The sequence below is a fragment of the Toxorhynchites rutilus genome, chromosome 3 (assembly GCF_029784135.1).
Source record: "Toxorhynchites rutilus septentrionalis strain SRP chromosome 3, ASM2978413v1, whole genome shotgun sequence".
In the NCBI taxonomy this organism is placed as follows: domain Eukaryota; kingdom Metazoa; phylum Arthropoda; class Insecta; order Diptera; family Culicidae; genus Toxorhynchites; species Toxorhynchites rutilus.
Window position 1 is genome coordinate 318,136,170 of NC_073746.1, and position 23,143 is coordinate 318,159,312.

A 23,143-nucleotide genomic window follows, 5' to 3' on the forward strand; every position below is an offset into this window, starting at 1 on the left:
GTATAAGTTGTATTACGTGAACTGTAAGATTCAGATAAGAATTTCACGGGACAAACAATCTCAAATGAGATTGTTAGTAGAATGCCGGAACAAAAAATGTTTACGGCACGAATGCATTTGAACAGAGCAGATGCATGCGTCGCAATGTAAGCGATAACGTAAATGCTCTCGTGCATAATCTATTCGTATGGGCGAACCGTGGTGTTATCGCTTCGTCGTATTATCGCTCAGTTATATTTGTTAGATGAAAGACAGATGGAATGCAATCGCAAACATCTTTCTTACCATGGACTGACTCGAAGCCTTTGTATATACATACCGTATATAAACCGTATATTTTAATAATAAAGTTGGTGTTAAGCTCAGCTCCTCCGAGTCTTTTTCATCTGCACAATCCGAAAGGCTCTCAAGTCGTGCAATCTCAGACTTGTGATAGAACTATGAATGAGGTACCTCTTGATCAAGCTTTGAAATCAACAATTCCTAAGAGGTTTCAATTTTACAGTTAGCATGGAAAAATGTTCTATCCTTTGCGGAAGATCCACAGTGCCGGCTAACATGAACCAACTTGTTATAAGAATGACTAATATTTCAATAGAAAGTAGTGTTGTTGTTATTTGTATTAAGAATTATTAATAATTCTTTATATTTACTGAATTTTATGTCTATTTATTCATGAGAAAATGATGTAAAGTTTGCTCACTGAACCAACTGCAAAGTGCAAAGCGCCGATTCATCTGTGAAGCGAACCCTTCTTCTTCTTCTTCATTGGCACTAACGTTCCTAGAGGAACTTCGCCGTCTCAACGTAGCATTACTTGCGTCATTTTTATTAATACTTAGTTGAGATTTCTATGCCAAATAACACGCCTTGAATGTATTCTGAGTGGCAAGCTCTAGGATACGCGTGACCACAGTACAAGTCGGAGGCAATTTCTTTGACGAAAAATTCCCCCGACCTGAACGGGAATCGAACCCGAACACGCGGCATGTTAGTTGTGACGCTAACCACTCGGCCACGGGAGCACAAGCGGCCCTCATTCCTCCATATATGTATGTAGAGATGCTTGGAGAATACCTCGCCAAACCATTCTTCATATTTCATTAAAGCACACTTCGCTTTGTCGTCAAGTTCCAAAAGTGCATTACCCTTGTCGAAAATCGAACACTTCTCTAATTACATTTCTGTTCAACTTATGTTGTTACCGAGTCTACTTTTTTTTATCTGACATCAATTTTGTTATTTTTGTGCGAGTGAAACAAATCTCAAGTTTCCACTCGGTTCGTGGCAGTTCAACACACACGGGACATTTTTTGATTACACGGCGCATAATTATTTATCGGCAGATATAGCAGGGTAACTCCAAGCGCCTCCCCAGAAATTTGAAGGTAGAAGAATTAGCTTGTAGAATTAATTTCGGAAAAATAAAGAGTCGAGAGTTGCACCCTAACAGGATTGGTCGAGTTTTAGTTGTATGAAAGAAAGCCAAGACCGTTCAGGCAACGCTACATCTGGTATCATTGATTTTTTTTTTGTCTGTATTACAGTAACTTTCAACACATTTGGCTGGTTCGTCACTTTAGATCCATTTTTGGAAGAATGTCGGGAGTGAGAATTGAACTCGTGACCTTTAGCGTGAGAGGTACGGATGTTACCACTTCGCCAGATCGCCTCCTCGTATCATTGATTGTCCTCGCAAAACAGCGCTGCAACAGTGGGGCTGATTCTGATGCGCGAATGAGAAGTGACAGCTCGGAAAAATTTCCTCACTCAATTTCCGAAGGCGACTGTGGTGAGATTTTTACCTTGAATGAACTCTCATGAACACTCACTCAATTCTCGTGGGCGATTGCAGTGGAAAAACATTCCATTTTGTGACTTTTGAAGTCGTATCCTCATTTGTTATCGACTAGTACCAGCGATGGTAGCCAAAAATAGGATTAGGCGTTTCCAAAGGATTTGAACGATCTCTAATCATTCGTAGTTCCAAACGGGCAATTGCTGCTCCAGATTCAAAGATGTAGTCATCATCTACATTGTGAAAATGTTCGGACAAAAACAGGCAGTTTCGAATGCAATCCTGTGCTTTTTTAAATAATTTATATTTATTATTAACAAGTAGTCGGTTAAAGTACTTGGTATGCTATTACGAATGACAAGAATATACATCTTCTGCAGCCGCTATAACGCGGTACAAAATTAAAATGTAAATTTAAAATAGTTGACCCTAACTGATACGAGAAACTCAATTCAGCATACCGTTTCCTTACTCCAAAAACACTAATCAGACTTTCAAAAATTAAAAAAAGCTACTTAAGTAGTTAAAAATCGTATATGTTTAATCAACTTCTTCCATGTGTGGGGCATCCTCGGTGTCATCCTCTAGTGGAGGAACATCTTCACCAGTAGTTGCGGCTGGAGTATCATCTGTGCTCATAGCTTCGTCCTTATCGATTCTAAGACCCAGCTGGACCATAAGATAGATGCGAGATGCGTGCCCACCTGACTCATCCAGTGAGAATCCAGACAATAACAGTGCAGTTTCGTACAGTAGAATTACAAGATCCTTGACAGGTTTATCATTTTTATCGGCTCATTGTCTATGGATAAAATTTAGCTTTTGGAAATAGTTTAAAGGTGACAATAAATATATCTTACCTTGATGGCTTTTATGTGAGGAGACTATAAAATTAATGTTCACTGCAATCTTATAAAGAATAGTCAACCTTTTACGGAATCAGCACCGGACACTAAGTCAAAGCACGAATGCGGAATCAAAACACGGATACGAAATCAAAACAATTGAAATAACATACACTCATATTAATGCAAAGGGACTATGCAAAAACAGATTTGAAAATATATTTTTATATGTTTTCTTATCTCAGTGATATTATTTTTCATCAATTATAATAAGGGGAAAACATTTATAAAGATGAACGAAATTATTTCCTGTACATATTTGTAACAAGGAATGAAAATTTTTAAAATAAAAGAAATATATATTCATGAAACACATTGAATACATAGAGCCTTTGCAAAAAACACAAGCTTTGACATATATTTCAATGAACACTGCACCATTTGTAATTCATTGAGTATTTTACTCCAAAATGAACCTCTCACGTCAGGGCAATCGCCTTCGGCGATACGGTGACCTGGGTCATGTGACTTTGAGGAGTTCATTGTTGTCACATTCCATTCGCGCTGGAGAATCAGCCCCAGTATACTTAGTAGTCGTTCTCCTAACGTACTTTCAGTAATTTCCAACTCCATAGGAATCAGACAGACAGACAGACAGAAATCCATTCGTATGTATATATGGATTGTGATTTTATCACAGCCGGTACGGAAGTGACCCAGGCGTTGGGATTGTTCAAATTTTTATTTTGAATCTTTATGCTCTTTGACCAATAGTTTGACACTATTTTACACAAAAAATATCTGCTTATATGCTCGTAACCGAAACAGCACTGCTATCTGATATTTGTATTAGGATTCTCCTTGCTTGATTTTCATTCACTTCTGCTATGTATAAGATAGTTTCAACAATATACTGACCAATTCTCAATACGATTGGTGAAGGGGGATGAAATTTTTAGAACAAAGATATCTCTAACCTGAACACAAAGTCCAATTGATGTCCATCCAACGGGTTCTATTCTTAACAATAAAATGTGTGGGAGCTTTGTTTTATTAAGCAAATACAAATCCCTACGGAGTGTAGTATATCTTCACGTTTCGTTATTCTTGGTTTAAAAAAAATAACTGTGCTTTTATTGTTTTCACAACTTGTGACTTGTGTGTATCCTTCATATACGTTTTTTTTCTTAGTTTTTTCTTCCTTCATACCTTAACAACAGAAAGTAGTTGTGACTATTAAGCATTTTAGTATATATTTACACAATCCTAGCATATTATTACCTATCGCTCATTCCAATCCTCGAAATGTTTTTATCCTTTTCGCACTCATCAGTACCTATTATAATGAAGAGATAAATGAAAACTAAAGAACTTAAATGGTACTTCAAGAAGCAGACACACAAAAATTCATTTCTTCGCGTGGTTCACATTGGGAGTAGATAAAATCTATGCGCGGTCTGAAAGTCTGACTTAAGTTCAATAAGCAACAAAAATATATATATCAGAGGAATAATAAAAAAAAACACGGCTTTTCTTTGTAGCAGAGGAAGTTCCTTAAATTTTGGTGCTTTGCACAAATTAGAATCTTCCAGAGGGAAACTATATTTTTTCCAATTTTAGCCACGTCTCGATGGCGTCCTTTTTCCTTTTTTTTTTGTGTTTCCAATGTTGACGAGAGTTAACTTTTTACCCCCAACACAATGGAACGCCTTTTTCTCCACGCTTTCCTCCAGCTGTCTTTTGCTTGCTTACTTGTAGAAATTCATAATGCCACTCCAGCGGCGATAGTAATCATTATAGTAGTAATCGTAATCTGGGGGTGGTGGTGGATGGGTTGTGTTGTTGGCCATAAAGCTAGCCGGTTGTTGCTGACCCGCCCCGGAGTTCACCATGGCGGAAGAAGAAGATGATGAGTTACCTGTATTCGATAATGTTTGCGAGCTGCAGCCACCATTAATGCCCGGCTGTAGTCCGGCGTTTTGATTCTGCTGGAACTGCTGGAGTGATGATTGAAAGCTCCGGAAAGGAAGCGAGCTGAGTGCGTTGGCCACGTGATTCATCGAGCAGAAATTGGCCGCCGTGGTGGAATTGATGGGATTGGTACTGTTGTTGGTGTTGTTAGTGTTGGTGGTGCTGATATTGCTGATAGTGTTATCCTCGTCATCTTGGGTCTCGTTTCATTAGCTGGTGAGCAGGGCAATGTTTATTTCCTTGACCATCTTAACCCGGTGCAACATTTTGCTGAGGGAGTCTTTGCTGAGTGCTTGCGTCGAGTACCAGACGGGTGAATCAGGCACGCAGGACCGTTCCGGCTGCAGGTAGAACACGTCGTTGCGCGTTTTCACGCTTTCCGGACTGAAAGGAGAAGAGAGAAGGTAACACACAATAAGAAAAATGGGTGGACATTTTTTAGCTGTTTTTTTTAACACTTGTCGCAGCCGATTGGGGAAATTCATGAGCATTTTATCTAAAGGGTGTGTCACATCAAATTGCATCACGGAAAAAACGCTGTAGAAATTTAATTTTTAGGAATTATATCTTCAGCTTTCGCTTATAATCAGATAAGAGTGTATAGATCACGTTGGCCATGCTTCACTGTCAATTTTTCGTAAATTTGGAAAAATGTCGTCGAACGAAAAAGAGCATCGTGAATTAATCCTGTGCACTCATTTCGAGAATCCGGAGTTGTCACATCGGGACATCGGTAAGATGCTGGGAATCGTCCAATCCACGGTCAGCAGAGTACTAAAACGATACTTCGAGAACCTTACCATCGACCGGAAGGTGAAGAACGGTAAAAATGGATGCTCCGTCAGTGAAAAAGATCACAAGCGCGTAGTTAAGCAGTTTAGACGTGATCCGAGAAGTTCGGTCCGGGATGTCGCCAATAAGCTGAATTTGTCAAGTTCATTCGTCCAGCGGACCAAGCAGCGGGAGGGCCTGCGTACATACAAGGTTCAGAAGGCTCCTAACCGCGACGAAAGGCAAAACATAGTGGGGAAGACGCGAGCCCGGAAGCTGTACACCGAAATGCTGACGAAGCCGCATTGCCTGGTAATGGACGACGAAACCTACGTCAAAGCGGACTTTCGTCAGCTGCCGGGCCTATTGTTCTTCTCCGCAGAGGACAAATTCAGCGTTCCGGAGGAGATTCGCAAGCAGAAACTATCCAAGTTTGCCAAAAAGTACATGGTGTGGCAAACGATCTGCTCTTGCGGAAAGCGGAGCGCCCCCTTCGTGATGACCGGCACGGTAAACGGGCAGGTTTACCTTAAGGAGTGCCTACAGAAGCGCTTACTACCACTACTGAAGCAGCACGAGGGCCCGACCATCTTCTGGCCGGATCCCGCTTCGTGCCACTATTCAAAGGACGTGTTGGAGTGGTACGAAGCCAACGGGGTCACCTTCGTGCCAAAGGAAATGAACCCGCCCAATGCGCCGGAGCTTCGCCCAATAGAGAAATATTGGGCGATTATGAAGCAGGCCCCCCGGAAGAACCCAAAAGTTGTCAAATCGGAGGCGGACCTCAAGAGAAAATGGATTTCTGTTCAAAAAAAAACTACAACCTGACGTTGTACAGAACCTTATGGACGGGGTAAAGAGGAAGGTGCGAGCATACGGGCTTGGGCTCGAAGTATGAATAAAAAGAAAATGCCAAAAGTTGTTTAATAGCTTTTATTTTACTGTCTAAAATTTTCAAAAGGATCGGTCTACTGGGCGAATTTCTACAGCGTTTTTTCCGTGATGCAATTTGATGTGACACACCCTTTAATATCTGTTTTCTATTCATGAACACCAAATGCGCAAACCAATGTAGCGACTATTTACCTGCGAACCTGTTTTTTGCAATAATAATCATGAGCTTTCTATTCACGAGTATCGCGAATAAACCGCAAATTTTACACGAGTTCATTTATTTGACCAGACAGAACCGATTTTACTGATAACGAAAGAACAATGTACTACAATGCATTAAGGTGAAGGTGGAAGCTAGCCACAAATGGCTGCCACAATGGCGCTCATTTCTTGCATCTCCCTCCCTTACCCCTCGCCCGAAAATCAATAATTTTGCGAAACAGTGTGATGAAAATGATCGTTTGCACACCCTTCCCACTAAGTAATATTGAACAAAATCTAATCGATTACTCGCCAAATATTAAATTTTCATCTGCCGTCGCAATGTTTAAAAACTCGAGCTAGTGCTCTGAAGGTTAACTTTTTATTTTTCAGTTTTCCGCAATGGTTTTGTTTGTATTGGTAGAAACATCGTTATTTTTTCGACACTGATGCCAGACAACATCATCGAAACAGCTATAAAACCCACTCAATAAAATGTTATTCCTGAGTCATAGCGTTTCATGTCATGAAAGTCAATAAAATAAAATTGTGTTGATATCAATACAATTATTATTTTTACGTTTAATGGGTCTATAATGTAAGTTTAAGAAATTTGAACGCTGGTTAAGAAAATTGTATTGCAGAGCTCGGAACACTGCCACGGCTGCCTATGCCTATTCAAAAATAGTGAACGGAAAAGTATTACATTCAATCAAAATGCCTCGGCCAACGAAGAGAAGGGTTAAGGCTCTTCAACGTGAATATGTGAAAACAATACGATCAACGAAGGAAAATATTGATGAATTATCAATATCGAGTTACTGTGCGGAAGAACTTGTTGATAACAAAAGAGCCCCAATTCGTTTGTGTACACCTTCTATATATATTTATATTTGCAATTGTTCATACATTTAATTAAAGTATTGAATTTTTTTTTTCAAATGTATTCTAAAACTCGTGTCAGTGGAGCGCCACACAGTCTGATAAGTGAATTCTCGCGTAACTTTTGAAACTTTCCAATGTAACATTTTCGTCAACTCGAGAAAAACGAAGTTGAAGACCCAAACATTATTCCGCGAATTGTCTTAAAAGTTATCGATCTTTATCGCTCCTCTCACCACTAGCGATCAAGAATAGCTCTCCAAAACCAATCGTAGCTGTTGTTCCGTGATTTGAGTTTAAAGTTGAAGCCAAGAAGCGAAAAATGTTACACTGGACGTTTGCACATTGGACATATTACGTTGCACGATAAGAATTTGAAACTAACTACTAAACAACAATCCAAAAATCAGCATTTCGTTCCAAAGACAGATTATTATTGTTATCACCCGTTGAATTGAACTGAAATCGATAACAACTACTGTAAAGCGGACCTTACACGGTCAACTTTATTGACAATATGATGACATTTGAGAGCATAATGACAGCTGAACATGGCCGACGACGCAGAAATCCGGATTTTCTGATTTTCGAGCATCAATATCGTGACATTTCATATAGATGCATGATGTTGACGTTTTACCTCACGGACTTCCAGACTGAGTTGCCAGATATGCAAGCGCACATTTAATTTTTGTTAGTCTTTTTTGCGATTGCATTTAAAATTTATAAACTACTGAAATTGTAGGAATCATAAATGGAAGCATTTGGTTTGGAAAACCGATACTTTGAATAGCAAAATACGGTACTTTTCACGATACAAATCAAATCTTCAAAGTAAACTGACAATGTGATGGTGAGAGGGTGGATGAAACTTAACAACGTTTTAGGATTTTTTTAACGTTGAACTCGGTCATTCTTTACGCTAGTGAGCGGGTTGTGTGTTTCTTCACACTCCGCTATAAAATTTGGAGAATGAGAAGATCTGGGAAAATCACAGATGAATAAACATCATGTGTTAATTCAAGCTACAGTAGAATCCCGATTATCCGCGGAATAGTCGGGCAAACTCACCGCGATTAACGAAAATCGCGGATGACCCATTAAAGGACAAAAAAATGCAAACACGAAAAGAGATGTTTCAACATAAAAACTATGTTCTATCAATACAGAAATCAATCAACTATCCATCTATAAGGTCGTGTACACCAGTGGCTAAATAATGTAAATCACCCGCTCGCGGATAATCGGGGTTCTACTGTCATAGTCTCATTTATGGAATAAAAACATTTGCTTGCAGATAAAATAACTTGCATATATTTTCGCAAACTAAAATAATCTGGCATCTCTGAAACTGAAAGGAACAGTCTGTATTTGTGAAACGAGTATTATGATGTATTTTTGAGAAGAAAAACCGAATTCTAAAGTGTAAATTATGAATGAAAATTAACTTTTACGAATCAAATTAGTATTCTATGTGAATGCAAATCACTTTTTTTCTGCAAGTGGTGAGAAAATCCCATACAAAAATTATGTCTGAAATTGACGTTATATTATAATAATACATTTTAGTAGGAATATCTGAAAATTCAGAGGAAGTAGGTTAAGTTAAGGTTAGGACTACGCGCTTCAACTAATTAAATAATACCAAGTAGATATTTTCATTCAAATTTTACCAATTGAAAATTGCCTTTTAGCCTTCTAATCTGATAGAGAATAGTTTGGATCCCAAAATCGAATGTCGCCACTAGCCATCGCGGATATTTTCGTTGTCTCGGGTTGAGGGCGATATTGACCATGTAAGGTGGAAAAATATTGATTGAGGTTAGATCAGATGTTGAAAGCCTAGCTGTCACGATATTGAAGACACTTATTGTCAATCCGGTTGATCGTGTAAGGTGCCCATAAGAAACAAAAACTCAAAACGACCGAAGTACGACTTCGTGTTGTTTTGACTGCTTTGTTACTTCGGACGTTTCGGGCATCGGAGGAAAGTGGCGTCCGAAGTAACAGCCGGTTGCTTAAAATCCGAATCTGTACATTGGATATTTTTTGTATCGGCGATAAAATGATGAAGAAAATAGATACGTGAACGATTGTTTTTGTAATGCATTCAATGATTAAAGACTAATGGCGTGCATCCATCCGATTTGTTTACATTTGTTACATAGGACCTTTTCAAAAGTTACGCGAGAATTGATCTATTTACGTACAAAGATCAAAACAAGCGAAACAAATTGCTCTTCTCTCACAAACACTATTACCCCATTTTTACACGTGGTTTTACCTATACTACTACAAAGGCTTGGAAGGAAGCCGCAAATGGCTGCTACAAATGGCTACCACAATGGCGCTCATTTCTTTCATCTCCCTCCCTCACCCTTACCCCGAAAATCAATAATTTTGTGAAACAATGTGATGAAAATGATCGTTTTTGCACACTTCCCATCAAATAGTATCAATCAAAACTCTAATCGATTACTCACAAGATATTAAATTTTCATCTGCCCCCGCACTGTATAGTGAAAAATGTCGAAAAACTCAAGGTTTTGCTCTGATAGTTAAGTTTTCATTTTTCAATTTTCCGCAATGGTTTTGTTTGTATTGCTAGAAGCATCGTTATTTTTCGACACTGATGCCAGACAACATCATCGAAACAGCTATAAAAACCACTCAATAAAACGTTATTCCTGAGTCATAGCGTTTCATGTTATGAATCAATAAAATAAAATTGTGTTGATATCAATACAATTATTATTTTTTAATGGGTCTATAATATAAGTTTTAGCAACTCTTCAAGTGATACTATCAGCCCTATTCTGTATTCCGACGGATTTCCATTTCGTTCGGAACCGTTATTTCGTTCGAGTTATAATTTTGCGTTCCTTATTTCGAACGTTTTGCCCATTTGATGTTCGAAGAGAAACAGATCGAACGAAATGCAAAAACTACTCGAACGAAATACAGAATGGAATTTTATCAACTCGTTCGAAATATTTCGAATCGATCGAAATACAGAATAGGGGTGTATATTTTAGAAGACAAATTTGTTCTTATTCACAATATTGGTCCAACAAATCTGGTCCATGGTTGCAGTTCTCCAACCCCCAACGTTTTTCACTCTTTGACTGGGTTTCTCTTTTTCTTGCTCCCGCCGGATTCGATGCGAATCCCATCTTTGTGAGGCTGCCGGCACACATTCTTGCAACATGCTTGGCTCGTCACATTCGTCCAGCCTTTCGACTTTCTGGATGCCGTTCGCCTCAAAGTTGCGGCAGTTGGTGGTTCATCATACTTCCTCTGCATACTCCATGTTCCTGTACACCGTTCGAAGGCACCAAGTGTTTGCGAGTCCTTTTCGAGCATCTTCCATGCTTCGTCGGAGTTTGTTGGACATACGTTTTCGAATTTCACGGCTGTAATTGATGTTGATGTAGATGTAGATAAACTTGTCGACCATTGCGAGTTCGTCGCCGTCGATTACAATATCACTACCAAGAAGAATTCTGTTACGATCAGCTGCTCCTGCTAGCATATATTTAGTCTCAGAAACATTGATCCCACGTCCAATCAGCCATGTTACGTGTATCAGTTGGTTATACCAGTTCGCTACCGACGCATGTGTTCTTTCGATTATGTTCACGCTATCGCACAATGGTACAGGAGGTGCATTTAAGTGGAAATTAGCATTTAGAGCTCGACAGTTATTATCTAGACAAAAGCTGTCTTCGACAAAGTTGTTGCATATGATAGAGCGCTTATTTTGATGTTATCAAAAATAGGATGACCAAAATTTACGATGAAATAGAAAATCTATCTTTCTCATCTTTATATACAGAGGTAAACATAGTTCGACAATGTTATAGCCCAAGTTATTAAAAAAAATTTTAGAACAATTTTTTTTCTATCTCTTGAAATAACCGATAAAGCGCTTTTTTTCTAAACTGCATTAGGGTCACCACCCACAATCCAATCGACGAAAAAAACATCGACCTAACAACGACCGTAACGCTGTTACCTATTCACGATGACGACGATTAGGTATCGACATCTGAATACGGCATTAGTTTGTATGAGGCAAACTATTCTCTATCATATTAGTCGGCCCGAATCAGTTTATATTTGCTAAAATTTGTATGAAATTTTTTTCTTGGCATAATTTTTCTACTTAAAGTACGTTGTCATGACCCTAATTTGAATTATTTTCTATAGACGTTCAGATATTCTCAAAAAAACTTATCATTATAATATAAAATTATCTCAAAACATATTTTTTATGACGTTTTTTCACCACTTGCAGGCAATAGTGATTTTCACTTACATAGAGTACTAATTTGATTAAGGAAAAATCATGTTCATTCATAATTTTCATTTTAAAAGTGTATTCATTCCTTCTGCAAATCCATACTGTCATGCCTATTCCCCAATATCGTCAACGCGGATAGTTCGTTAGTCGAAAATACTGAATAATTAAACAAACCAAATGGCATCACTGATGGTTCTTTTTTCCACTCCGCTAAACTGTCATCTCAAACAAAAACAAATGGATCATACAACTGGTGAGTATGAAATATATTTTCGGCTTTTGTCTTATCAGCTATGAATACATTCGACTCGTTTGCTTCCATCAATCGGTAAGTGAGAAAAATGATTTCTCCCATCACCACAGTGCGGATTTCCACTTCTATCACAGCAGCCAACAACATCCGTTTTCCTGCATCAGTAACCTCCAACCCCTGTTGGCAATGCCGGGGGACAGCATCAACAGTAGCAGCAGCAGAATTTGACCATGGTATGGTATTGCGAAGAACTTTCCCCATTAGAGGTTCCGTGCTTCGCGCACATTCAAAAATCCTCTTCAGACAACGACAAGGAGGTATTTATCAACTTGCTCAGCTGAATTACCACCCCGGAGGAACCCGAATGCACTGATTCCGTTGTATAGTAGAATGAAAATAGGCGAGGTAAGCGAACGTATTCGCATGATATTTTAATGTTCGCATTTTTATCCGGATCATACAACTGGTGAGTAGGGAATTCATTTCTGCTTTTCACTTACTAATCATTTTATTTTGTTTCAGCTATGAATACATACGACTCAATCAATCGGCGAATGAGAAAGATGATTTTCCTTATCACCACATTGCTTATTTCCACTTCTGTCACACCAGCCAACAGCATCAGCTTTCCCGCAGCAGTATCCTTTAAGTCCAGGGTGCTATTCCGGGGAACAGCATCAACAGCAACCGCAGCAGGACCTGGCCATCGATAGTATTTCAAACAATTTTCCCCATCGGAGATCCCGTGCTTCACGCACATTGAAGAATCCTCCTCAGCCACATATATGTGTCATCAAGGGCAAGGAGGTATTCATCAATGTACTCAGTCGGATTTGAATCGTCAATCCAGACAACCCGGATGCACCGATTCCATTATATACCTTATTTTTATTATACATGGATTTTTATTATTTTTTTTCAATAAAATGTTTAAAATCGATCAATGTATTTCCTTTTCATTTTCAATAACAAACCAATACAAACAAGCAGCAAGCAGTGCTGAAAGCAGCGCTGCAAGCAGGTCGACGCCTTGCACATGTTGGCGAAAAAGTGGCGTCAAGTTGTTCGATGAATGCATATAAAAGGTCGATAACTCGATTGCAAGGTGGCAGCATTTGAGGTCGATTGTTGACATTTCATCGACCCGATCTTGGCAGGCAAAACGGAATGTGGGCATGAAAGAAACGGTTTTTTTTCTAATTTTTATATTTCAAATTTTAAATGCAAACTGTCTTCAGAACACTTTTAGAGCTTACTAAGTCTATTACTTTGCGATGCAGAACTTGTTAATATCTTAATTCTACTCAAAGTTTATGATATTCCTTTCCAAAAAATACGCTCTCTTCATTCGCTTGTCACTCTTTTTGGGGCGAACATAAAAAATGTTTGTTGACGGCATTGGAAAGAACGTTCTTCACTCTACATAATGTGGAGTTTCAAAAACTATGTTATTTTTTGTATTTGAGTAAACTAAAATTGGAATCATGAGTTATTGGGTGAAACCCTATCAATAACTTTGAGTAGGATTAAGATATTGACAAGTTCTGCATCACAAAATGTTGGTCATGATAAGCTTTAAAAGTCGTCCCAAGACAATTTTTATGTAGAGTTTTAAATATAAAAGTTGTAGCAAAAACCCGTTTTTTTCATGGTGACCCTAACTTAGATAGAAGGCGCTAAAATCAATTTTATGGAAGATCTTCATTCTCCTGAAAAAAATTTTCTTCGACAAAGTTGTTACATAAGATAGGACGCTCATTTTCATGTCGTCAAAAATAGGGTGACCAAAATTTGTAGAACAAAGTTTTATTCTATCTCTTAAAATATCCGATATAGCGCTTTTTATTCTAAGTTTCATTAGGGAGACCATGAAAGAACGTATTTCCTTTTCTAACTTTTGTATTACAAATCCTACATCAAAATTGTCTTCAAACTACTTTTAGAGCTTATAAAGATAAATATTTTGCGATGCAGAACTTGTCAATATCTTCATTCTACTTAAAGTTATTGATGCATTTTCACCCAAAAACTCATGATTTCTATTTTAATTTACTCAAACACAAAAAATAACATAGTTTTGGAAATCCTACATTGTTCGTAGTATGTTCGTCAACAATATTTTTTTATGATTACCCCAAAAAGAATGACAAGCGAATGAAGAGAGCGTATTTTGTGGAAATAAATATCAATAACTTTGAGTAGAATTGAGATATTGATAAGTTCTGCATCGCAAAGTAATAATCATCTTCTTCTTAAATGGTGCTGACGTTCCTAGAGGAACTTCGCCGTCTCAACGTAGTATTACTTGCGTTATTTTTACTAGTATTTAGTTGAGATTTCTATGCCGGATAACACGCCTTGAATGCATTCTGAGTGGCAAGCTCTAGAATACGCGTGAGCACAGTGCAAGACGGAGGTAATTTCTTTGACGAAAAATTCCTCTGTCCAGAACGGGAATCGAACTCGAACCTCCGGCATGATAGGTGTGACGCTAACCACTCGGCCACGGTAGCAAGTAATAATCTTAGTAAACTCTAAAAGTGTTCTGAAGACAGTTTGCATTTTAAATTTGAAATGTAAAAATTAGAGCAAAAAAACATTTTTTTCCATGGTGACCATAACGCAACTTTGAAAAAAGCGCTATATCGGTTATTTCAAGAGATAGAAAAAAACTTTGTTCTACAAATTTGCTTAAAATAATTGGGGCTAAAACATTGTCGAACCATATTTACCTCTATATATAGTTAGATTTTTTTATTTCATCGAAAATTTTGGTAACCCTATTTTTGACAACATCAAAATGAGCGCTTTGTCCTATGTAAAAAATTTGTTGAAGACAGTTTTTGTCTAGAGAATAACTGTCGAGCTCTAGATGCTAATTTCCACTCAAATGCCCTTCCTGGATCATTGTGCATTGACGAGACAGATTAATTGACTGGACTTGTTGAAAATCGTACTCCGCATATCGAAGCCCGCTCTTAGCATAACACTTCCCAGCGCCACATTGAAGAGCAGACAGAACAGACAGAACCATTTTTTTTATAGATGAGTTAGATTAGATCACTCCATCCACACCATTCTTCTCATCAGGTAGCTGATTTGTGTCCTAGTTCCTGACTATCAACCCATTCACCGTATAAGTTTTCCTGGCCTCCCTTGAAGAGTTCCGATGCGGCCATCTTTACCAGCTTCAACTTCAGTTGATGATTAACCTCCTCAACTTCACTTATCGTATGGGGTTGTACATCATCGTTGTTCACTGCCCCGATGTATTCCTCTTCAACGCCGTCTTGGTCTCCTGTCTATGCGCTGTTCAGATGTTCATCATTGTGCCTTCACCTTAGTTCGAGTTCGTTCATCAAGCTGTCTCCTTTTTTCTACACATTTCGGTCTGCGGTGTAAAGCCTTTGTCCAATGCATTTAGTTTCTCGAAGAACTTTCGTGATTCTGGAGAACGACAGAGCAACTTCATCAGGGCAAACAGTACCCACCTAGCATTTCCCTATCAATGTGACTATTTTGTTATAGTTTTGTAGGCTGAATAATGCTATTCGTCGTAAAACATCTATTCCAATGTAGTTATCTGCATATAGATCGAAATTTTCGACTTATCACTGGTTACCAGACTGGAAAGCAAGTTATCCCGCTCGCTTTTCTCCAGCATATCTTGAGCAACTCAACCCGTCTCTGTAATATCGTTGCGTATCGTTCTAGAGTCATAGTTCTAGTCATAGTGAAAGTTGAACACCGACATCTTCTGGCCAAAAACCTCATTGACCGCCCCAAATTATCCAAAACGTTCTCTGTGTTTTGTATACCTTTTTACTCATTTGCATCCCGAGTCGCTAGGAAAATAATAGACCACTTTGTCGGTAGGAACAAAATACACTGCTGTCCATTTTTTTCTGACTTCCTCCATGGTTTGGGAAACTGTTCCCTCCTTCTTGAAGATCCTTTTCACAATCGCCCAGTAACTTTCAATCGGTCGGAGCTCTGGACAATTTGGTGGATTGATGTTTTTTCTCGGCGAATTGCATATTATTGTCTGACAGCCACTGTAATACTGGCTTATCGTAATGTGCAGATGCCAAATCCATCTTTGTAAATTTGCATTCATCTTTGTAAATTTGAACATTGATAGTACCTTTTATGAAGAAAATTGGAGACCGCAGACCACAAGTACAAATAGCTTGCCATATTAGAATCTTCTCTTCAAATTTTCCCAACGCAATCGTGCATTCAGCATCGTCTACCTCTCTCCTCCACCGATTTCATGTAGAATTGCGGCCCTGGAAGCGTTTTTGAATCCTGTTTGACGTATGTTTTATCGTCCATCAGGATGCACTGGTTGCTGCAGTCCAGTAGCCGGTAATACGGTTTTCGTGCCCTTTTTTTGCTCGAGATTGTTGTTCTGCGGTTTTCTTAGGCACCTTCCGCTTTTTGTATGGAGTTCCTGGCCTTGATTTTTTAAATCATTCAAATGCTGGTTTTAAACTTTTTGGCCAAATCACGCGTTGATACCGATCGGTGTCTTTGATGTAAGTCACTACTGTACGATCCAACATGGGGTGACTGGGACCAGGGGTGACATTGCGCATTTTGAAACGAGTAATTTTTGTTCGCTTCGATCACTTTGGCTTAGTTATGTTTACGAACCCAAAAATTTTACATTTCTCTACGAGACAAATTTTGCTCTAAATCTAGTACACTGAAAATATTAACTTGAAGAAGATACATAATATTAAAACCCATTCGTTTCCTTTTCAGGCAGACATTTAAACATTCTATTATTCCAGCTATTTCTGCCTGAAAAACTGTTGGCCAGTTTCCCATAGCCACAGAGATTTTTGTTCTGGGACCATGCACTCCGGCACCTGTTCTGATTCCCATTTCCTACCCATCAGTGTAGAACATGATTGAACCATTGCGAACATTGGGACCACGTTCATACCATACTTAACGAGAATGTTCGATCACTCTGTATGGAATGTCATAATTAGTCCTAGGTTCCATCCAATCACTGTTCATCTCTGAGGCTGGTACAATGGGTAAGAGATTCAGCATGCTCAAGTGACCAGTTTGGTCCCCGTCTAGTATTTTTTCCATCTTTTAAGATTAAGAGCACTTTTTTAGCCTATGGCTGAACACATTGGTTCAGAGGTACCAGGTGAATGATAGCCTCCAAGCTTAGCTTTTTTTATTTTTTATATATTTTTTATGAAAATTTAAACGATTTCCTACATTTCTTGGCCCTTTCCAAAAAGTAGCCTCATTGTTTTTAGAATATTTCAAGTATGCAAAGTTGCTTAAATGACCAACATCTTCACATCCAAAACGTTTGGCTACAATCTGAAATGGTGCTGCTCACTGCTAAGACGAGTTGGCGTGAAATTCGTCACCTGCAGATTTGTAAGGTAGAAAGGATCTCACCGCGTTTACTACTCTGGCGCTCGAGAAAACAAATCCAGCAACGTCTAAAAAATAACAAAATCAATATTACAGAGACTCGCACATTCTGTGACTACACGAGTTACGATTTTTCGCACGAGTACAGGAGGGTCAAGAGATTTTCCCAAATAGGAAAATTTCAAACTGTCGACCGAAGGTCCTGGATTAGCGTTGAAAGCTTTCATAACGATCTGACCCAGTTTCCGGTCTTACCGTATCGCTTCGAAACTTTGATTGAACTTCCGTTAAACAGACAAAAATTCCTTGAAACGTTTTAACATTGCACAGACGATTTTGGTCATTTTAAAATTCTTTGCGATTGTTGTACTCGGCCATGTTGGATTTCATAACGTTTATGCGATATCAATTATCTTTTTTTTTCTTCCATCGAAGGGCAATATGAGGAAACAGCAGTTTTTGAATGATTATTGCACTTTGCACTTTACAAGCAAACTGCTGCCGAAGATTCCAGAACGGACCACTAGGAGCGCTGTACTGGACAAAACAGTGTATCGATTTTAAACTCGCAGAACTTTAACACCTAGTCGAAGTCCCCTGCTAGTTTCACACGATTTCAATAGATCGTCTGAGATTCGCATACTATTCGTCGTTGCCTCAATAAGTTTAGCAATGGTCGAAAAAAGCCTTGCTCGACCAGATTCTCCATAGCTCTCGTAGATTGAACGTATCGTATGCGACTTTGAAGTCGACAAAAAGGGAAGTTTTGAAGGATGTCGAGCGACCGGGCATTAATCCGACTTGATAAAATCCCCCAATCAGCTTATCACCGGCTACAAATGGCGAAAGATTATCTAAAATGAACACTTACCATTTCGACAGATAGAACTCGTACAACTTTACCGGACACCTCAGCGGATTTTCCTCGTTCTCCTGTTGCTCGTAGACTTTCTTCTTCCTCGAGTTAGCGGCTATTTAAATGATAAATCCAAAATAATTTTAGAATCTGCGAAGCCCTTGTCAAATGTTATCCCTTACCAAGTGACGACTGTGGCGGATAGAAGCGCAGCAGTACGTTCCTAGATCCGGGCATTTTGGCGCCACCCTGATTCGGGTTCCGTTTCCAGTGTTTCATAATGTGCGAGAAGCTCAGCTCCATGTGTTCCTCCACCGTCTGAAACGAATATTATTGATTACGGGGGCTATTAACATTTTCATCTGCGCTTACCGTCAGATTGAAGTGCTTCGTGTTGAAGAACATCAGCGTACTGAGCAGAACGTGCGGCGAGTGGGCTCCCAACTGTTTGCATTCCCACAGATGTTCCTCTTCCACCCGTGTTACGATATATTCTGAGGAAAAAGAGAGAATTGTTTTTTCCCCTTAGCTGGATGTAAGAATGTGACAACTTACGTGAATCATTGTACAAAACGGAGAACTTCTTCGCCACCTCGTCGAGACAGTCGGTAAAGCGCTCATAGTAAGGATCGGTGAAAATATTATCTATCCGTCCGTTCTCAAATAGATACTGCTGAATACCTGAATTCGGAAAATCATACAATCAGTCATCAATTCAAACTACAGAATATACGAGACAGTCTCACCTAACACCAGGTAGTATATTGTATCGGGCGCATACTCCGTCCCGTTCGGCTTCCGGACCTCCTTCACGAACAAACACAGCGAGTAGTTAAGCTCATCCGCCGTCAGCTGGAGTATTTCCGATTTGAACGGTTTCCTCCTGATTGTGCTTTTCTCGAGATCGGCATTCTTGGTGAGTACCCACTGCTTCCAGGCGTTCACCCCGAACGTGTACTTCAGACACATATTGGCGTCCGGTTTCTCGGTCGGCTCCCGGGGTGGTTCGGGCGATGGTTCGTTGATCTGTTCCCGCTTGATGCGCTTGTTGGGTGAAATTTGCTGTCGATTGTTGTTGTTCGCTCGTGGTGAAGCGGCGCCCCGTTTGCGTCCTCCGCGCTGAGCCGGGGGCTGAGCAATAGTGGTGGCCGCTGTCGCCTGTCGTTGCTGCTCGAGCATCATCAGCTGGTGATGGTGGAGCTGCTGCTGCTGGGAACCATCGTCGTGAGTGTAACCGTGATGCGCTGCTGCCGCCTGTTGCTGAGCGATTGTGTTAGCCTGCATAGCGGACTCCAAATCCACCGGAGGGTCCTCGAAGTCGTTTGATGCCATCTTAAGAGCCATTTGGACAAGATCCTCGTTGAAGGTGGTGTTGTTTTCTATGCCGTCGGTGGCCGCTGTCGTGGTGTACTGATCCTCACCTGCATCATCCGAGTCGGAATCGCTGTCGTCTTTCTTCTTATCCCCGGCCACCATCTCGGCCATCATGAGCAGTTCCGCTTCGTACGGATCGGTGGGCATTTTGTCCTGAATCTTTTTGATTTCCTTCATGATACCGTTGGCTGAGTTGCGGGTGGTAGGAATGAAGATCGGAACGGGAATGGGTAGCGGGAATGGAATCGGGATTGGCACTGGCAACGAGTACATCTGCATTGGCGTTGGTACGTAGATGGGCACCGGTATCGGGATGACAATCTTCCTCTGGAGCCACTCTTCGGTCTGACACTCGACGTTACACTGGACTGGCCTACAGCTAACGGCTTTCGATTGCTGGATCGGTTTGCACATGGTGCCAGCGTTTGCGACTGGTGGTGGGATTGGGGGAACCGTTACGATTTGTGTTTTCAGCTCGACTCTCGGGGGCGGTGGCTCCGGTATTTCGTAGCGCGTTTGGATGGGAGATCCAAGCTGGACGCTCAGCGGTTCCAGGGATACTCTCAATTCCGGCAGGCCCATCGCGCTTGTGGCTGTTGATGTGGACGTGGAGATCGTTGACGAAGCAGTTCCACTACTTTGCGGACGTCCACCCTTCGATCGGGTGGTTCTGTTGCTAGGTGTGGGAGGCGCGAGGGATTGTACCGAGGAAATTACTGGTAAGTCACCGGAAGACATCACAGCGTTTGCCACAGCTGCCGCTGTTCGCGGGGGTCTTCCCATCTTCTTCGGCACCACCTGAGGGGAAGCTATAGTTTGTACCGAAGGCTGTGGGGCCGAGGCAGCTGCTACGGCCGCCATCGCAGCCGCAGGAAGTGAGCCAGTCTTTTTAACCCGTTTCGGCAGCCCAGTCGGCACCGGACTGTTTCTGCTCTCCTCAGAATCGATCGTTAGTGGAGTCTTGTTGAACTGACTTTGGAAGGACATAACACACTGATAGGTACAGAAATTACGTACGCTGGCGTCACTCATTGTCAAATGATACTGGGGCGTTTTGAGCTGCTTGCAATGGTCACAGTGAATCTGTTTCATCGATAGAGCATTCACCGACACCTCGCAGAGCGTCAAACAGTTTAGCGAACACATCGCCATGTTTCCGGTCGCCTTCTGAATCATATCGAAGTTGTACTTTTTCACTTTGCACCAATTGCACGAGACAATCTTTCTGTTGGTGATTATGAAGAGATTCATGCATATTTTGGAGCAGAATGGCGCCCCTTCCGGACTTCGATCCGGTGCGAAGATTGTGTAACAATCGGCTGACTTTCGCTCGAAATACACTTTGCACATGGCACATTCATCGGGGCAAACATTGTTTACGAATTTAAACGCGGAGAAACACGGAGTGCTGCAGAAAAAGTGCTCCCGATTGTCCAGCAGCACGTTTATCTTGGTGATCTTCTCGTGATTGCAAACAGCGCAAGTGTGTGGAACCTGTCTTTTTCTAGGATCCAGCACTTCCTCGTATTTCTTCAAACAAGCTTGCGTACAGAAGTCTTTAAAGAGGCCCTTATCACCGACGGGGGCCAGAAATCCGAGCTCTCCCACCGTAATATCTCTCTGACAGTAAGAGCACACTTTCAATTTTTTCTTGTACTGATCTAGACAGCTTGAGCGACAAAACTGACGCACATCGAAACCAAACCGGACGCAGTATTTGCCCAAGCTTGTTATCGAAACGGGATTGCTGCACATGGCACAATTGGATCCCACCGAGTTCTGATAAACGCCCAAGCACTTCTCGTTGCAAAAATCCAACGTCTCCCACTGGAGCGTCTTGTCTACCAACGGCGTTATTTGGAAGCATTGGGCACAACGCCTCATGAAACTCGCCTCCCGATCCAATCGAGCGTGTTCAGCTTCCTCTTCGGTTCGGGCCACAACCTTGCTCACTTCCGGCACCTGTTCCGTCTCACTGGGTACTCTCTTCGGTAGATCCCTAACCCTAACCGATCGGCGCTTCAAGCGGAACAACTCTTGGTGCTCCGTCATCAACAGGTTGAGACAATCCTCGTGGCAGATGAAAAGTTCATCGTCATCTTGGGAGAAAACATATTTACAGCTCTTAACCTCATTGCACTGGATGCATTTTTTGTCCTCTGACTCCGTCTTTTCGTCGATCAGATAGCGCTTCCTTTTCAGGACATACTTTTCGCCGTTGATAGTCGTTAAATGCTCCACGCACTTCATGTCACAGAGGTACCTGTACTGTTCCTTATCATCACTTTTGCCACACTGGAAACGATATTTACAGTTCTTCTTTTTCGTGCATCGCATACAGGTTTCCTCGCAATCGAATATCTGCACAATCGAGGCGCGTTTCTGTATCAAAGTAAACTTGCCCGGATTTTCGGTCCTCATCAGCTGGACACAATCGAAGGAACAGATAAATCGCGCTTCCTCCCCATCCTCCTGGATCAAACTGTATTCACAAACTTTCGAAGCATCGCATTTCAAACATGTTTGCTCCATCGGCTCCGGAACTTCCCGGATTTCATTCACCTGTGGCGGAGCATCGGTTCGCTGATCCTGGTCCGGCTCTGTCTCTTCCGTTTGATCAATCGACGCTTCCAGGCGAGTTTCGGCTAGTGTCTCTGCCGACTGTGATTCTACCGGTGTGGCAACGGTGGCAGCGTCTTCTGCTGCAGGTGTCTCTTTCGATTTCTCCTGGTCAGTTTCCAACCCTGTCTCGGTGGTTGTTGTTTCACTCTCAGCTTTATCAGTCTCATTCACCGTGTCGTTTGGCTGATTCTCGGCATCAATTTCGACAACTTCACCTTCCGCCTGGCTTGTTTCCATTGCCTCTTGGCTTTTGTCCGCCTTCTCCGCCTTTTCCGCTTCCTCCGCAGCATCACGCACGGCTCGAGCCTGCTCCTTGTCGGCATCCGATGGTTCCCGATCGTCGTCCGGCAGCAAACAAACGTTCTCATCTACCCCAACACCTTCCGTCAACTCATCGACGCCATCTGAAAGAATGAATCGAGGATTACTATCCTTGGTCACCAAAAAAGATTCATGACGAGTTTCATGCCAACTTATGAGTTGGCAGCACAGTCTCAGATTGCAGTTAAACGTTGTGGGTGTAAAGACATTGTTCATTTAAGCCACTGCAAATGCAAACTTGTAATCTCCAAAACAAAATAGACTAATTTTGAGAAAAGGGCCAAAGTTTTTTTTCCTATGTTTTTTTTACACCCAGGTTTTTTTTACGCGAGAGATACGTACCTCGTGAAAAAGCCACGTTTGTTTGAAAAACCGCGTAAAAGAACAAGGGGCTTATTTCCGTACATACTTCACGGTGAAAACGAAATGAACGGCACGCCATCGAACTACGTTTTACAAGTTAGTGAACCATCAAAGATAATAATGGGTTTGCATACAGCATGAACTCCTTCCAAATAGAAATTATGAATGAAAATTAATATCTCTCTGTTCAATTCTCACTCCCGACATTCTTCCGAAAATTCCGAAAATGGAAGTAAAAGTCAGACTCTTCTGGTTGGTCCGCGGTTGGTGTTACTTTATTTTG

General features: G+C 40.9%; 1 protein-coding gene and 1 long non-coding RNA gene across 4 annotated transcripts in view; one reads left to right on the forward strand and one right to left on the reverse strand.

Annotated features, from left to right (window-relative positions):
- Positions 1-3,366: 3,366 nt before the first annotated feature.
- LOC129775109 (zinc finger MYM-type protein 4) overlaps positions 3,367-23,143 on the reverse strand; it is a 32,425-nt gene continuing 12,648 nt past the window's right edge. For both annotated transcript variants that reach the window (XM_055779387.1, XM_055779386.1), the window contains exons 3-8: positions 18,927-22,580; positions 18,736-18,861; positions 18,553-18,674; positions 18,363-18,498; positions 18,196-18,295; positions 3,367-4,998 (exon numbers count right to left, since the gene is read on the reverse strand). In XM_055779387.1, coding sequence (XP_055635362.1) covers positions 4,824-4,998; positions 18,196-18,295; positions 18,363-18,498; positions 18,553-18,674; positions 18,736-18,861; positions 18,927-22,580 — 4,313 coding nt within the window. In that variant the 3' untranslated portion in view covers positions 3,367-4,823. The remainder of the gene's footprint in view (positions 4,999-18,195; positions 18,296-18,362; positions 18,499-18,552; positions 18,675-18,735; positions 18,862-18,926; positions 22,581-23,143) is intronic.
- Positions 11,861-12,840, forward strand: LOC129775112 (uncharacterized). Of its 2 annotated transcripts, none has more exons than XR_008742855.1 (3): positions 11,861-11,918; positions 11,999-12,384; positions 12,441-12,839. It is a non-coding gene; the product is annotated as an uncharacterized LOC129775112 (long non-coding RNA). The 2 variants fall into 2 exon arrangements; XR_008742854.1 differs by having other exon boundaries at positions 11,887-11,918; positions 11,957-12,384; positions 12,441-12,840.